General features: G+C 39.3%; 1 protein-coding gene across 1 annotated transcript; it reads left to right on the top strand.

The window, feature by feature from the left end:
* The first annotated feature begins 283 nt into the window (after window positions 1-283).
* ankrd6a (ankyrin repeat domain 6a) lies at window positions 284-10,926 on the top strand. The gene is made up of 15 exons (XM_089119960.1): window positions 284-557; window positions 652-854; window positions 2,708-2,806; window positions 3,046-3,144; window positions 3,482-3,580; window positions 3,678-3,776; window positions 4,754-4,852; window positions 4,993-5,070; window positions 5,926-6,030; window positions 6,241-6,366; window positions 6,650-6,811; window positions 6,883-7,035; window positions 8,103-8,201; window positions 8,297-8,609; window positions 9,962-10,926. The coding sequence occupies exons 1-15, from the start codon at window positions 284-286 to the stop codon at window positions 10,525-10,527; spliced, it is 2,574 nt and encodes an 857-aa protein (XP_088976086.1). The 3' UTR covers window positions 10,528-10,926.
* The last annotated feature ends 6,873 nt before the right edge of the window (window positions 10,927-17,799 follow it).

Below are 17,799 nucleotides of genomic sequence, written 5' to 3'. Positions count from 1 at the left end.
TATTTTTATTTTGATGATAAATAGAGCCAGCCTCCAAAAATTATTAACCTGTCCTGTGATTTTTTCTCTCTCGCGTCCAGACACGATCATATTTTTCAATTCTCTTACGAGAGGTTCTCTCTCCACCTCGGGATGGGGAGCGCTGCTCGAGGGAAGACCATTCTTTGGCCAGTGGTCAGAACGGGAGAAGCTCCTACACAAAACTGTCTACAAAGGATTGCAGTCGACAACACGTTTTTGTCCCCGAATAAAAGGTCACCACGACTTGGTCCGCTCGGACAACATGTCAGTTGTGGCCTACATAAATCGCCAGGGTGGCGTCAGGTCACGAAACCTTTACAGGCTGACGGAACGCCTCTTGGTCTGGGCTCAGCACAATCTGCGCTCATTGAGAGCAGCACATGTGCCTGTTCACCTGAATTTGGGACCAGACAGACTGTCCAGAAACAATGTTCCAGCAGGAGAATGGTCTCTGCAGCCCAAGACCGTCCTACTGCTGTGGGAGGCATTCAGCAGAACGCAGGAAGACCTGTTTGCATCCCAAGAAAACGCTCACTGTCAGAAGTTTTTCTCCAAGAGCAGGGATGTGCTTGCCCACATCTGGCCCCGCTGCCCACTCTATGCTTTTCCCCCGTCTCGCTCCTGCCTCAGGTACTGGAATGAATCAGGGAAAATGGATGCTCAGTGCTACTTGTGGCTCTGGAAAATCAGGCTTGGTTCCCAGTTCTGATGCAGCTGACAAGCACTGCGCCATGGCCAATACCGACGAAGAAAGACCTCCTCTCTCAGGCCAAGGGCTCGATTTGGCATCCTCGGCCGGAGCTGTGGTCCATGCACGCATGGGCCATCAACGGGTACCTGCAAACGTCCTGGAAGGAGTGTTAAACACGATCACGCAGGCTAGAGCGCCGTCTACTAGACGACTCTATTCCTCAGAATAGTCTGTGTCTTCTGGGTGGTGCATTGTCCCCATTGGATCTGATGTCACCAAGGGCCTCTCTCGAACACACATGCCAACCCTCTCGATTTTTCCAGGAGACTCCCGAATTTCAAAGGCCCACCCGAAAATCTCCCAAACCGACCGAATTTCTCCCGATTACCACCCAGACAACAACCGTCCGTCACTGGGCGCTGTTTCAGACCGAACAATAATAGGGGAAAAGGAAGAAAAGACCATGGCGAATAAAAAGAGAAAATATGCCTGCAAATTCCTAACTGAATGGAAAAAAATAATTCACGTTCATCCAGGATAGCTCGAAGGGATTTCCCGACCCCTTCCGGTTTGTTATTTTTCCCGGGAAACTCCGCATGGCCGAAACTCGCATGGCCGAAACTCCTTTATGAATAATCCAACCAATATGTTTGTCTAATGTTGACCAGTTGCCAGATTTGATTAAATGCATTATATTCACACAATCCACAGACCATAGCACACAACTGAAGTTGCATCCAGAGGCCAGACAGACTCACGGAGGCGACTGGCATCTCACACATAAAAATGAGCATCAAACATGATATACCTAACCCTCATACATGGGGTGTCCGCATTGACAGTAAAAGGGGTGTTCGAGGCACACGGCACATACAATACAATACTGCCGACAGTTCAACAAGGAGCGCACAGCTCTTAAAGGGGCCACACCTTATTTGTACTCGCCAACCAACCAACCCCCCCAGCGTAAGTTCCCTCTTCTAGAGAGAACCGATGTTACGTTAGTAACCGAGTACATTTTATTTCAATTAATTAAACTGATTTTTAACCATTTTAGTTAATAACAACAAAATAGCATCAAGCTTCAGATATTTATAAAGATATTAATATAGTATTAATGGTAATTTTATATTTATACATTTCTAGTTACGTGTATATAAAAATCAGCCTTCTGATGATTAATTTATTTTCAGAATAGATTTCATTGGCTGATTATTTATTATAAATATTTTCCATGACCATACACATTATTATCCTACTGTGTTGACAAACTTAATAACAGAAAGAAAAAAATTTGCAGGGATTTTTTTATTACTTTTTAAACTTAAGTGAAGTCAGTTTATGAACACTTAGGCCTATTTTCAACATTTTTTTATCAAAAAAGAGGAGCATATTGACATGCGAAAAATTTCCAGAGACAGACCTGAAATCAAACCAAGAGCTTAAATCATAGAGTTTGCTTATCCTGAAATATTCCCTCTTGCCCATGTGCAAGACCTAAAGGAAAGACTACAATGAATCCCCCTCTGTTCATGTGCAAGGGATTACCCATGTGACTCTTTTAATGTCAGTAAAGCCAGCTGGTCATACACTCTCAATCCTGCGTGCGGGATTGTGCCACATCTGCGTATGATTTCTTTTTACGAGAGCATGCGTGAATTGTTTTCCACAGGACGTTTGCTGTCCAGCTCACCTGATCTAACTTGACGGTCCCCCGGAGGCAGCGCAGGGGGGATGTCGGCGGTTACCAAGGCGGGCTGGAAGATGTAAACTCATGGTCTATCTCTTTTGCTTCTCTTTTTGTGTCTGTCAACCATTATATCATTGAGTGAATGATAAGACTGCTTAAGCCCATATTCTTAAGATTTTTTTTTTTTTTTTTTTTTTTACTGAGGCCTAAATTTGCAGTCTTTAGCAAAAGTTTGATCGGTCGGTCACACAACTGTGCTAAATGTTAACCATGATCAAACTGGGTGTGTTTTTCTTTTTTTCTAGGGTCATCAAACAGCCCTGCACCGGGCAGCTGCTGTGGGGAACCTTGACGCCATCTCTGCCCTCATCCATGGAGGCTGTGCACTTGATCTACAAGACAAGGTCTGTTCATTTGCAATCCAAAAATTGTTGCATTATGAATATTGTAATATCAGAACTATGGCATACTGTTCTAAATTATACATAAATCTTGCTAGCATGTAAATTAACCTGTCAGATCTACATAAAAATCCAGACTTTAGTGTGTTATTGTGCTGGAGTTACTTTAACCTACATGAAAAAGATTTATGTGTGGTAAAATCCGTGCTATAGAATATGGAAGAATGATTTTCTTTCATCAGGAAGGAAACACTGCTTTGCATGAGGTATCATGGCATGGCTTCAGTGCATGTGTAAAAGTACTGGTCAAAGCTGGTGCCGATGTCCAAGTGAAGAACAAAGTAAGTAGAATTTATTTGCATTGAAAAATATTTATTACACTTTATTTTAAGGTTATGTGGTTATTGTACTTATTCAAATAAGTACTGAGTAAGATTAATGAACTACATGTACTTACTATAGAGTTACGGATAGGGTTTGGTTTAGGGTTAGTTACTTGTAATTACGCATAATTTACTGTTGTAAATACATTTAGTAACATGTAAATATGCCACCAAAATAAAATGTTCCCAAAGAATCTTCTGCTAACATACTTATAACATAACAAGTGACATTTACATTTAAAAGGATATTCTCATTCTATATGCAATGATTTATTAATTACTATTTCATTTTAAGGCAGGAAACACTCCTCTACATCTAGCCTGTCAGAATGGACATTTCCAGAGCGCTCGAGTGCTACTGCTTGGTGGAGCGCTGCCTGACAGCAAGAACAATGCACGTGCACTCTTTTAAAATCATTTTAAGAAATGTTTACGATTATACATAACTTGCAATGTGAAAGTAAACATTGGAATCATTTTTTTCCTTGTAGGCAGGTGACACATGTTTACACATTTCTGCACGCTACAATCACTTGGCCATGATTAAGATCCTCTTGGGTTCTTTCTGCTCTGTGGCTGAGAAAAACCAGGTCAGATCCTCATTCTGATTGTTTTGGATCCAGCACTAATGTCGTTCATTTGTAATGTTCTAGTTTCAAAAATATTTTTTCTATTAACTTAATATGCAATTATTCTATAAGCTGTCAAAAGATACCAAAACTATAAATACATAATGATTTATGGATGATGTATTATATGACCCTGGACCATAAAACAAGTTTGAATTGAGATTATACATCACTGAATAAATAAGCTTTCCGTTGATGTATGGTGTGTTAGGATAGGAAAATATTTGAAAATAGGGATTCTGAGGGTGCAAAAAAATATGGAGAAAATTGCCTTTAAAGTTGTCAATTTCTCTTGATGATTTTGCTGCATCCACTCACAAAAATTATTTTTTTATATATTTAAAGTAGGAAATGTACAAAATATCTTCATAGATCATGATCTTTACTTAATACCCTAATGATTTTTGGCATAAAAGAAAAATCGATAATTTTGACCCATACAATGTTTGGTTGGCTATTGCCACAAATATACCCGTGCGACTTACAGTATGACTGGGTTTTGTGGTCCAGGGTCACATATGAAGAGTTCAGATGCAAAAGCCTCTAAATGCCATTTGAAATTTTCTTCTAAAATGACCATTTTTATCAAGCTTGTAAATTTAAGTTCAGTAATTTCACTTAGATGACAATTAATAGGTAATCTTCATTGCCATTTAAGTGAAATTACTGAACTTAAATATACAAGCTTGATAAAAATGATAATTTTAGAAGACAATTTCAAATGGCACTTAGAGGCTTTTGCATCTGAACTCTTCATATTATACTTCGACAAAACTGTAAGACTGAAAAATTCTGAGACAAAAGAACAAACAATGAACTGGTCTTTGTCTGTTTTAAACTCTAAGATTGTGGTTTAGATTACAGCAGTTTTCTCCTGTTAATTCCATATACGATTACAGATTGTCATAATCTTTAGGGATAAACTACATCTTTTTCAGATAGGAGACACTGCACTCCATGTCGCTGCGTCTCTAAATCACAAGAAAGCTGTAAATATGTTACTGGAAGCAGGAGCTGACACAAACATCAGAAACAATGTAAGTCATGTAATCTCATGATATGCCTGAATATTGTAGGGTCTATCTACAATCAATCAATATTATCAATATTTTGCCCTTGACCATGGCATTTAGCCGTATCTGTTAAATAACAACTTACATGCTAAATCTGTCAACAGACAGGCCACACTGCTCTTGATAAAGCCCAAGACCATAACAACCGAGATTTGGCTATTCTTCTTGCAAAATCCAGCCAGGTAAGCAATGATATTTCAATTATATAGATTTTCCATTTAGAACCAGTTCATTGTCCCATTTGACATTCTCATTTTAGCTTTGTGTCTTCAAATGGTGTAGTTACTCCACTATCACTATCTTAAAGGGATAGTTCACCCAAAAATGAAAATTCTGTCAGTAATTATTCCCCCTCATGTTGTTCCTACCCCGTAAGACCTTTGTTCATCTTCGGAACACGAATTAAGAAATTTTTGGATGAAATCTGAGAGCTGGATCACTCCTGCATACTAGTCCATAGGCTTCTTGAGGGATTGAAACTTGCCGGCCTCAAAAAGTTATTAAAAACATCGTTAAAATAGTCCAAGTGACTTCAGTGGCTCAATCTTTTTTAACGATTTAAATCACTATTTTAACGATGTCTTTAATAACTTTACAACAACAGATCATACACTGTTAAACTAGTAACCTGCTTTGAGGCCAAGAGAGAAGGAAATGAATATTTGAAACAAAGTCATTATTTTTTTGGGGGGTGGGGTTTGCGCACAAAAACTGTTCTCGTTGTTTGATAAACTTAAGATTGGGTCACAGTAGACACTTGTACTATTTTAACAATGTCTTTAATAACTTTTCGAGGCCGGCAAGTCTCAATCCCTCAAGTAGCCTATGGACTAGTATGAAGGAGTGATCCAGCTCTCAGATTTCATCTAAAATATCTTAATTTGTGTTCCGAAGATGAACGAAGGTCTTACGGGGTTGGAACAACATAAAGGCGAATAATTACTGACAGAATTTTTGGGTGAACTATCCCTTTAAACCATCCAAAAACCCTATTCAATCAACAGCTCCTCTAACTCAAATTGTGTCTCCCTGTTCAGGTCCAGAGGTTTGCTCGTGGAAAGACAGTGAGAAAAAGAAGAGATGTGTTACGCGCCCAGAGGAGAACTCAGTCCCTCCCCAGAGCTCAAACGTCCCGAGAGAAGGTGGAGCATTCAGATAAGATTCACCCATTTAAAATGACATCTGCCCTGCTGCAAATTCATCATTTGTAATGCGATTGGAGTCTATAGGCCAGTGAAAAGAAAATATCACTTGACTTACTAAGCTTTCATAACTCTAGAAGAGATCAGGAGATCATGTGATTATTTAGCCTAAAACTCCCTCTCACGCTGAGCACTGCCATCATTGTGCAGGACTGTACCGAAGTGGCTGAAGACACAAACAACAGTGATCAAGTCTTTCACGGGATACAACCTGAACGGAAAACAGCAACTCTGAGCCCCTGCACGAGGAGAAAGATCCGGAGTCCAAGAACGAAGGTAGTGATATTAAATTCATTTTATTATTAATTACAGTAATACCTATTATAATATTGAATAGTATCGAATTTAATGTTCCATGTAAGGGATGATGTAAAGTAATGATAAAACAGGGGCTTATTTTGCAATAATGCTGACATGTTAGTTATACAGTATTCTGTTCATTAGATTGCCTAATAACTTTATAAATAAACATGAAATAGATTTAAGTTCTGTTATTTTAATATTAGTAAAATGAATCTTAATAATTCTAATGAAAAATGTTTTTTTTCTATTAAAAAAGTTGGAACATGTGTCCCGGAGAGAGTATCAGCTCCATGAGAGAGGATCTCCTTCCCAGAAACTGAAACACAGCAGCCCCAGCTCTCAGGAAGAAGATCAAACTCCGGGAAAAGCCTATCAGCTTTATACACTATACCGAGACAGAGATGGACAGATAAAGCAGGTGAACTCAACATTAGAGCTGTAGTGCAGTGTTTGTTTTAAACCTCTTAACCAGTGACTGTGTGGAAACAGGCTCCTGCAAAGGACTGTCATTGTAAGCCCCTGATTAAAACGCTGGAGAAAAAGCTGAAAGCCACAAAGATGGAGATGAGGTCAGAAATTCACACTGTCCAAGAGGAGATGAACTGCAGGCTCGGCAGAATAGAGCAAAAACACAAGCATCAGGTACTGTAGGTCTTTTCTGTATTTTGTAACTTTTTTGTTCCTTTGTAACTCCCCTGCTATCTTTCAGTTAGATTTTTTCTTTTCTTTTACTCACCAAAGCTATATTTATTTAATCCAAGCATTCAGTAAAAACTGTAATGTTGTGAAAAATATTATTAATTTTTTTTATTTGTATATATTTTAAAATGTAATTTATTCCGGTGATGGCGATGCTAAATTTTCAGCATCATTACTCCAGTCTTCAGTGTCACATGACCCTTTTGAAATCATTCTAAAATGACCATTTGATGCTCAAGAAACATTTCTTGATTCTTATTAATAAGAATATTAATATTTCTTATTAGCATTTCGTGCTGCTTAATATTTTTGTGGAAACTGTGATTCATTGATGAATAGAAAGTTCAAAAGAACAGCATTTATCTGAAATATAAATCTTTGTATCATTATAAATGTCTTTACTGTCACTTTTGATCAATTTTGCGGAATATATAAGTATGAATGCCTTTAAAAAATCTTAGAATTTTTTGACATTTTTTAATATTTTTATTCATTTAATTTAAAGGTGCTCTAAGCGATGTCACACGTTTTTTAGGCCAAAACATTTTTTGTCACGTACAGCAAACATCTCCCCAATATCTGCTAGCTGCCTGTCCCCTAAACACACTGTAAAAAAAGCGGTCTAGGCTCCACAAATGGCAACAAAAACAAACTGCGGCAACCCGCTCCACGAAACATAACAAACTGTTCCAGCCAATAACTGACAAGAAGGCCCAGGGGGTGGGGTTTGGGGGGTCAGTGCAGATGAGGAGGAAGGAGGGTCTATCTTGCTTCCATTTTGTTTGAAAATACTTTAAACGTCAACAAGAAGTCATGTCACCCGACATCACTTAGAGCACCTTTAAGTTGTATCATTTAGATTTAGGAAGACTTGATCAGTTTTAGTGCATGTCTCTTTTTTTTTGTGAAGATTTCTTTGTTATCCCTATGGATAAAATAAATTAAAACACTTCTGAAACCAATGCCACTAAAAACATGGGTATTAGAGACTCATATCTCTTCCTGTTCAGGTTAAAGTGCTTGAGAAACTCGCGCAGGAGCGGACGGAGTGTCATTATCGAATCAATCAGAGGGCCACGCTGGAAAGCATGGAGGGCGAGAGAAAACAGGTACATCAGCTCTAGAGAAGAGATGCAAGACCACACCATCGCATCAGTCTAGACATGATTAATCAAGCGGATGTTGCTCGGTTTTATCTTTCAAGCAGGTAGCTGCTGCCAACGCTGTAAAAAGCTGGTGCATGTCTAAGATTCAGGATCTTGAGGTGCGAATGCCTGCAGACACACAGTACTACAAACTCCTGCGCTCTCCATCAGTGGATCACTCTCTGGTGGACTCAGACCCTGAGGGCGTCCCGCTGCTGTCACTCGTCTCTGAGGAGAGCTCCAGCTCACTGGCCACCTACGTCAATGTGTTACCCAGCCCAGGACCAGCTCCTAGCACCGATGGGAAAAGTCTGGAGTTTGGGGACACGCTTGGGAGGAGATACTTTGAGATGAAGCTGAATGGTTCATCAGGTTTGAAATCAATGCTTTGGAAACATTTACCTAAAAATAAAATAAAATGTATCTACAGTACAATGCATTTTTTGTTAATTGTATATATATATATATATATATATATATATATATATATATATATATATATATATAGTGCCAGAGAATAAAAAAAAACGTTTTTATACATTATAAACTTTATAAAGTTTGTAAACATTACTATTTTTTGTTTTTGAAAGAAGTCTCTTATGCTCATCAAACCTGCATTTTAATCAGAAATACATGAATGGCAGTTATATTTTGAAATATTATTACAATTAAATAGAATGGTTTTCTATTATAATATAAATATATATATTTCTGTGATTCAAAACTCAATTTTCAGCATCAATATTCTAGTCTTTTGTGTCACATCATGATCCTTCAGAAATCAATCATGCTGATTTGATACTCGGCTATTATCAATGTTGGAAACTAAGTTGTGCTGCTTAATATTTTTTATAACCTGTGATACTTTTTTCAGAATTCATTGATGAATAAAACCAGCATTTATTCAAAATGGAAATCTTTAAATGCAAAATGGAAGTCTACTATTACTTTTTTTTTTTTTATCAATTTAACACGTAATTCTTGCTGAATAAAAGTATTAATTTCTTTCAAAAAAAGAAAGGAAAAAATTACTGTCCCCAAACCAACAAAAGATTTCTATTTTAAATTAATTCTTTATTTTTTACGTTTTAATCATTAAAGAATCCTGAAAAATGTCATTCAGGTTATAAAAAAATATCAAGCAGCACATTGATAATAAATCAGCATATTACAATGATTTCTGAAGGACAATGTGACGCTGAAGACTGTATGGCTCATAAAAATTCAGCATTGCATCACAGAAATAAATTATATTTAATAGGACATTAGAATAGAAAACCCTTATTTTAAATTGTAATTATAATATTTCCCAATATTACAGTTTTTTTCTGCAGTTTTGATCATATAAATTCAGGCTTGATGAGCATAAGAGACTTCTTTCAAAAACATAAAAAAAATAGTAAAGGTACATGATTTTGTCCATCAGAAATTGATTGAGAAGTTGTTAGAGGGGAGGGGTTGAAAAATTAGATGGATTGGTCGGTGACATCAACCCAAGCTGTTTTTGATGAAAACAATGAATCGTTCTTAAAGGCCAGAAACAGGTTTCATTTTTTACTTCATGTTCACTTTAAACATCAAACTTTAAACTTAATATTTTAAATGATTTCATTGTTTTGTAATATGCTGTACTCTATGATATTTTAAAAGAAGATATTTTAAATTTATTAAGAGCCCAAATCAATTAATAATTTGTTTAACTATATCTTTCCATATTCACACAGATGATTATAGTGATTATCTTAACCTGACAGCTCCTTCCATGGTCAAACACAAACCTCTTTCACGGAAGCTGGCGACTGCTGACGCCAGGTGGCATGGAGCAGAACTGCAGGAGGTTGAGGTCTCAAAGCCCGGGTCAGACAAGGGGGGTGACCTCTGTGCCAGCAGTAGCCTGTCCACGTGCAGCCAGCGATTCAATGACAGCGACACAGAAGCAGAGCTCGGGCCGGCCTGGAAACACGGCAGGCACCTGAAGGATAGGGTTAAAGCACATCACGCTCGAACCCAGCAGCACGGCACCATGAAGACCCTGGAGGTGTTTTCCCAACGGCCCCCAGAGGCCAGCTTCATTCAAGAGCGGGCTAACTTGCACGCCATGGAGGTGACGCAGCGTTTCTTTGAGACGGTCTCCACGCAGCTGGAGCGCTGGTATGAGAGGAAGATTCTGGAAGCTCAGAAGATGTCGGAACAGAAAGCTCTGCAGGATAGAGCCAGTCTTATGGAGAAGATCATCGCCCTGGAGGAAGAGCTACAGAGGCTTCGCACTGACTCTAAAACCAACTCTTGACACATATGGTACAATGCCCACAGGCCCGAGAGGTCGTAGCAATAAACAAGATTGGAGCTTTGTAAACTGTTGCAGAGTAAACTTAGTAAAACACAGGGATGCAAAACTCTTTTAAATGTATTGGACTCCTTTTTAAATTTTCCTTTACTATAGTAATAACAGTAAATTATGAATAATCATTTTTAGAATTACAAGTAACTAACCCTAAACCAAAACTACAGTATAGAGTAAGTAGATGTAGTTCATTAATATTACTCAGTACTTATTTGAGTTAGTACAGTGTATCTAATATATAGCGTATTTATACAGTGTATGTAATATAGTGTAACCTAAAATCCTTTCATCATTTGATTTAGAGTTGAAAAATTGGCTTCTTTTCACTGAGTAGGAATGTGAATTGGATTGGCCACATCCCACAGGAAGTTCACATGTAATGTGTTCACATTACATGTGAACTTCCTGTGGGATGTGGCCATGGGTAACCAAATGTTCCTCTCTGGAGAAATATATAAAGTGTATAAATAATAATATATTTACAATATAAATAATATAAGTAATAAATATTGAGCACTACATCCACGTATTAGAATGATCATGTGACAATAAATAGTGGAGTAATGATGCTGAAAATCCAGCTTTGCATCACAGTAACAAATATTTATTATCTATTTATTAATTACATTTTAAATCATAATAATACTTCACAATATTAGTGTTTGTTCGGTATTTCTGAAAATGCAGCCTGGATGACCATAAAAGCCTAGTTTTTTCCCCCATATATATATATATATATATATATATATATTCTACCCTATAGCTAGAATTACTAGATAGGCTACTTGTTATAAGTATGATTTCTTGTTCAGTTCTTCAGTCTGTGAACCTGTTCAGGCAAAATGTAATTAAAATGTTGTAATTAAATTGCATTGATATCAGTTTAACTTGATAATAAAGAGAAATGTTTGCAAAGAATGCAGTTTTTTGAATGCATGACCATAGCTCCACATTTCTGTTTTGCAGGAGTCTAACGAGTTGTATGCATAATCATCCTATATATAGTAGAATTTCATCATTGTATCTCATCGTTTCATAGTCTACTTTTCATTAAGAATTTATGTCTTTTCAACTAAATGATTAATGATTGTGTTCATAATAAATCTGAGGTTGAAAACTATTTAATACTTTGCAAGTACAAGACTATATGGAAGAATATTTGATCCTGATCTGAATCATAATCCTGGGTTTGTTCATTGACCAGAGGAGAACTGGACCCCCGACTGAGCCTGGTTTCTCCCAAGATTGTTGTTCTCCATTTTGTCACCTGATGGAGTTTGGGTTCCTTGTGAACTGTCTCCTCTGGCTTGCTTAGTTGGGGACACTTAATATTCAACAATATTATTCAACAATATTATTTATCTGACTAAAAAAAATAATCGATAAGTTCAACAACAAAAACATACGTGTTTTTTTAACTCATCAAAATAAAATAAGCAATTAGCAACTTTATTATACATGATTGAACTGTTTTTTATTAAAGTCAGTTTAATGTTTTAAGTTGTAATGACTTAAAGGTGATTGTAGGCTACTTAAAATTATAAGGTATAAGTATAATTTTTACAGTATAATGACGCTGTTGAATGAGAACTGAACTGAGCAGGGTTGCATTTCCAGATAACGATGGATTAGCACTTACGACGATTTTCTACAAGTGACGTTACCAACGTTTGTGTTTATTTCACGTGGATTGCACAAAAACACACTTGGCAGCTGTGTTTTAAGTGCTACTTAAGAGTCGCTGTCCGTATGTCAAGTGCTGAAATGTCAGCTTGTGGAATGGCTCGTAATTGTAACACACACTTGTATTTTTAAATCTATAAAAAACACAAACGGGTGGAGACACCAGCAAGATGGCTGAACCAAGAAACAAAACAAAAACTTTTTTTTTTTTTTCAAAAAGAGGAGCTCAATGTCATTTTAAAGGAGGTGGAGCCATACAAACATTATTTTCAGCGGGTTTAAGGGCAGTCCAACAAATAAATAAAAACTAAAAATCTAGGAGGATATTGCTAGAAAACTCACTGTATTTTGAGGCATTAAAGGTTCAGGGAAGGAGGTCAGGAAAAACTGGGAAGAGCCTAGGCACTACAGAGGACAACATAAAACAGGTGGTGGGCCCAATGAGTCCTCCCTTCTCACAGCAAAGGAAGAAAAGACCTTGTCAATACGGGACAAGTGCTTCAGATGGCATTTGTGGTGGTATTGACATCCATGGAGGAGTAGGGTAACTAACCTGAGGCTGAGTCTCAGAGGAACTATCAGTTTCATCTGCCATCTCCCAACACATCTCCTAGTCCTCCAAACAACCCTCCCAGGCATCAGCCTCTATTTTCTGTTGTCCAGACTGCAGCCACAACACCTCAGCAATTTGAGAACATCTAGTAGCCTAATGTTACATCTTTTTCTGCAGAACTTATAGATGAAAATGAACTAATTTAATGATGATCTTTACAATTGATACAACATTTAACTGACTTCAGTTGAACCACGGCCAAAATGCATCATTTTCCTGTAATTGTAAGCTGCATTGTATAAAGCGCTATTAAATGTGACAATACTAAACTAAAAAAAAACAAAAAACGATCCGTCAAGTCTAGCGTTATTTTTAGATGTTTGAAAGGGAAAGCTAGTCACTGTTCCTTACCTCGTTCACACGCAAAATCTCTCCTCTGTAAATATCCGCAGGCGTGCTGGAATCTCATTATCTCCAAACAGTCAGATCAGGGCTGCACGAGTCTGTATTGATTGAATGAAATTAATCTATCAGCAGTGAAGTAATCTATCAGCATGGTGGACGTCCATCTAACTGCCGCCATTCATTTTAAACTCTCGCCCCAACAACAAAATACTTTTACACTCCAACAAAAACAAAAGACTGTTACTGTCATAATGTGGTTTTGTGTCTTGTCATTTCATTATCAGTGGTTCCCTGTCCATTAATTGTCCCAGGTGTTTCCGATTTCTCACGCCCCCTTGTTACCTTGCCTCGTTTGTCTCTGATTATTTTAGCCCTGTGTTTCAGCCTTGCCTTTGTGAGTTCTTGTTTAATGTCGAATGGTTGATGTTGGTTGTTCCTGAGTCCCGAGTCTAGTCTCTTTGTAGTCTGTTTAAGTTTTGGAGTCTGTTAAATAAAGCATGTTCTTCACTTGGATCCAACTCCTTATTCTTGCTTCAACCGCACAGTTACATTGTTACAAATTTAAATATTTTTATTTTTGAATATTTAAATTGACAGTAAAAGTATAAATAAAGGAAAATTTATAGAGAATAATTTTTAAATTAATATTCACGGTAAATCACGCTAAACCCCGGGTAAATGGAATCCTGGGCTATGTTGATTTAAGTTTCACAGAGCTCATTATTTTTTCCCTGGGTTTAATTCATAAATTCATAAACTGCCGTTTAACAGCACACACTACATTCCTAAACCCGGGCTTGGCGGGCTCACTGGCTGGAGCCGATGTGTGTGCTGCACACACACACAAAATAGCCGTGGCCACGATGATCAGTGCTGCATCAGCTGACTCAGGCGTGGCAACCATCTTGGTTGAGGGCTCTGGCGTGTCGGTCATCTTGGCAGAGGACTGAAAATGGAGGCCATGATGGGACGAGACTCTGAAAGGACAGCCATGATGGGATAAGACTCAGGCGTTAGAGATTTGACAGGCTCGGCAGGCGTGATGTGAAGAAGCTCAAGCTCGGCAGATGTGACATGAAGAAGCACAGGCTCGGCAGACGTTGAGGCACTTGGAGGTTACCGGAAACTAAATCAGGCTACCAAGAAGAATGCGTTTCCCTTACCTAGGATTGAGGATTCGTTGACTAGTCTAACACATGGCGCCTGGTATTCTACCCTTGATCTTGCAAGTGGATACTGGCGGGTACAGGTGGAAGAAGGAGACCGGGAAAAGGCCGCATTTACCACGCCCTTTGGACTGTTTTGAATGGAATCGAAATGCCCTTTGGACTCTGCAATGCCTTTGCCACGTTTCAACATCTGATGCAGCAGTGCCTGTCTGAGAGGGCAATTGGAGGACTCCACTCTGGTCTATCTGGACGACGAGATTGTAAACTCACCTGACTTTGATTCCCATTTGTTACATCTAGAGCAAGTATTCCGAGTCATGGAAAAGTATTGATTGAAGCTCCAGCTTGGGAAATGTAAGCTACTTCGTAAGGAAGTAAAGTTCTTGGGCCATCTGGTGGGGGCTGTGGGAGTTGCAGTGGACCCCGATAAAGTTTACCTTGTGCAAAACTGGGATCCCACTAGAACAGTGAGACAAGTGAGGTCCTTCTTGGGATTTGTGGGATACTATCGGCGCTTTATTAAGGATTTCTCTAAGATCGCTAAACCACTGAATCAACTGTTTGCCGGTTCAAGTCCTTGTGGCCGTGGTTCCCCTTCGGTAGACTGGAGCCCAGACTGTGAGGTTGGGTTTCAGAGGTTGAAGCAGGAGCTGTTACAGCCCCGTCTCAGCCATTGTTGAACTGCGTCGGAAGTGGACATGCACAAAGTTGACAAATCCTGCCCATGAAACCCGGAAACGTGATAATCCCCTATTACATATGCCAGTTGGAGTCTCCACCCAGCGGAGCGGAACGATTCCAACTACAGTTACTTCAAGATTGAGCTATTGGCCATGAAATGCTCCAGGCGTACCATGTCCAATTGGGACATCAGGGGAAGGAGAGAACCATGTCCTTGCTGCGAAGACATTTCAATTGGGTTGGGATGGATGTGTTTGTGGGGGCGTATGTGCAGGAGTACCCCCGATGTTGACACTGTTTAAGGCCAAGAGAGAAGTGAGAGTGTCTCTGGTTCATCTCTGGTTCACTCTCTTCACCAAGTATGCATGGGCAATTCCGACTCTGGACCAGACGGCTACCACCACAACAAGTGCACTTTAGAGGGCAGTGTTTCAGCCATTTGGGTGCCCCAAAATCCTCCACTCTGACCAGGGGCCTAACTTTGAGTCCCAAAGGATTCGGTAACTGTGTCAAGTTTGTTATCGTGTACAAGTTGTTATCGTGAGAGAAACAAATGGGCACCAATTCGTCAAACCTGATAGTGGATTGAAGGTATACTTTTCACTGTAAAGTGGTGTGTCATTGCAGATATCCTGTCATCCTCCGCCACATGCTGCCATTACTGTTCTGTGGTAAGAGAAGACTCAGTTATTAACTGCTGGATTGTGTACTCACCATTGCTGTTCTGTGAACAGAGAGATCCTGTCAGCCGCCGCTGCTTTCTGCCAGCAGTTGCTCTGCGAAAGAAAGGTGACACTTAATTGTCTGATGCTGTCCCGTGAAAAGAGAAAGTCCACTTTCTGCCAGTATCTAACTGTAGTCCCCAGTGTCCTGCCTACCACTTACTGTTGTCTGCCGCTCTTCATTGGAGAGTCCTGGTCCTCTGTCCAATCCCCCCCACTGTGGTCCTACAAGCGGAGATACCCAGTCATACTTACCTGAAAGCTAACGCCCTCGTTCCTCCACACTGCTGTTCTGTACAAGGAGATGGCCAACTGCTCCATTGAAGACTCCTTTGACTTGCACGGTGACGCGAGCGCAGCCATCTGACGACGATTAATGCAGGCAGGCTCTCACTGCAATTCGGACGAGAGGACTCGACCAGCGCTTCGGAAGGGGGACAGATCTCGGGAGACGAATGGGGAGCCATCACTGCGTACGAATGGGGGAGCCTGCAATTGTGAAAATACACTGTATTTTTAGATATTCTTATTGTAGCTGGGGTGAAAATGGCAAGTCAAAATTGATTGGAAAGTGGTTTGGAGAGTGACAATGAATGGAGCGTGACAGGTGATGGGAATTAACGATTTAATTGGTTAGGGCTTGGTGATGTTTTTGATTTGGAAGCGGCTGGATCTAATGTAGGTTTTGAAAGCTTCAGATGACCATCGACCAAGGGTTTGACTTTGTTGTTGGGAAAGACCTTTTTGTGCAGAAGTGGTTGCTGCTCCGATGCGAAAGGAATGGCTTGAAAATGAGTTTGCTGTGATGCCGGATTTGATGAGGACTGCTTTGAGGTGTTTTTAGAACCAGATTCTCGTGGCTGGACGTTTGGAGTCGAAAAGTGGATCGAGAGGGGATTTGAGCGTAGAATGTTTATACTGAATGTATTTTAGCAGAAAATGGTACGGTTGGATGGGAGTTGGCAGATTGAAAATGTAAATAAATATTTTGTTTAAAAAAAAGATATAGTTTCATTATTTATCTGTAAATCTGAAAATGTAGGGTGAATATCATGGTCGAAATTAGATGTGATGGTCAATTCAGAGCAGCGGAGAAAACAGAAAAAAATATTAGTATTTGGGATCATGGGTGCTCACTCAAGCCTTCATGAAAAATGAAAGCAGAGTTTCACATGAAAAATGAAAAACTGTACAGCACGACAGGTCAACAGCTAATTAGTAACATCCTCAAGAGAAGGCAGCACCAGTTCAACAAAAACATACTTTTTCTGCAATTGTACTTTATGAATGTAGTAAAAAGTACATTTCTGCAATTTTCCCCAATTTAAGGATCCTACAAACAGTTCCTCAAAAAATGCATAGAATTCACTGTGCACATTTTAGCCCCAATCAAGGCAATTACATCAAATGAAGCACCACAGAACAAAGACCAATAGATGGTGTTCCGCCGTTCGCTTGGTACCGTATGAACTCATTATGTAATGCAACGTCCCTGATGTGACTTCTGGCGTTTGCAGTTCAAGCTTCTGCAAGGGAAAATCAAATCAATCCCCCATTGACTCTGTCAGCATGTGATGGAAAGCTAATTAAAGGCCCAGAGGGATGGCTGGTCATTTTATGAAGCATGTAGTGTGATCGGCGAGATGATCCAGTTGTGCAGTGGCTGAGAGGTTCGGACAGGGACAAATCAGGATAACAAAATCACGTGCACATGCTGATTGGTGGATCCCGGCTTGTCACGTTCCCTCCTGTTGTTCCAACATAAACCCATGTTTTGTTTTGTTTTGAATCAATTGCTATTGGATTTAAAGGGTAGATGCACAATATTGTGCAAATATGCTTTTAATGAGATTTGTGGCACATAAAACCAGAAAAAAATACCACGCTAAACAAATCACTGCAGTATTGATGGATTGAGTTTAGGAGGGGATGGGGTGGTGTGGGGGGGCCTGATGCAATCGAGCGCAAGGTCTTTCATTTGACATTGAGTGCTCGCAAACGTAAA

This window comes from Pimephales promelas, chromosome 15 (assembly GCF_988280905.1).
Source record: "Pimephales promelas chromosome 15, fPimPro1.hap1.1, whole genome shotgun sequence".
NCBI lineage: Eukaryota > Metazoa > Chordata > Actinopteri > Cypriniformes > Leuciscidae > Pimephales > Pimephales promelas.
The sequence above is the reverse complement of the archived record's forward strand: the minus strand, read 5'-3'. Positions and strand labels throughout refer to the sequence as shown.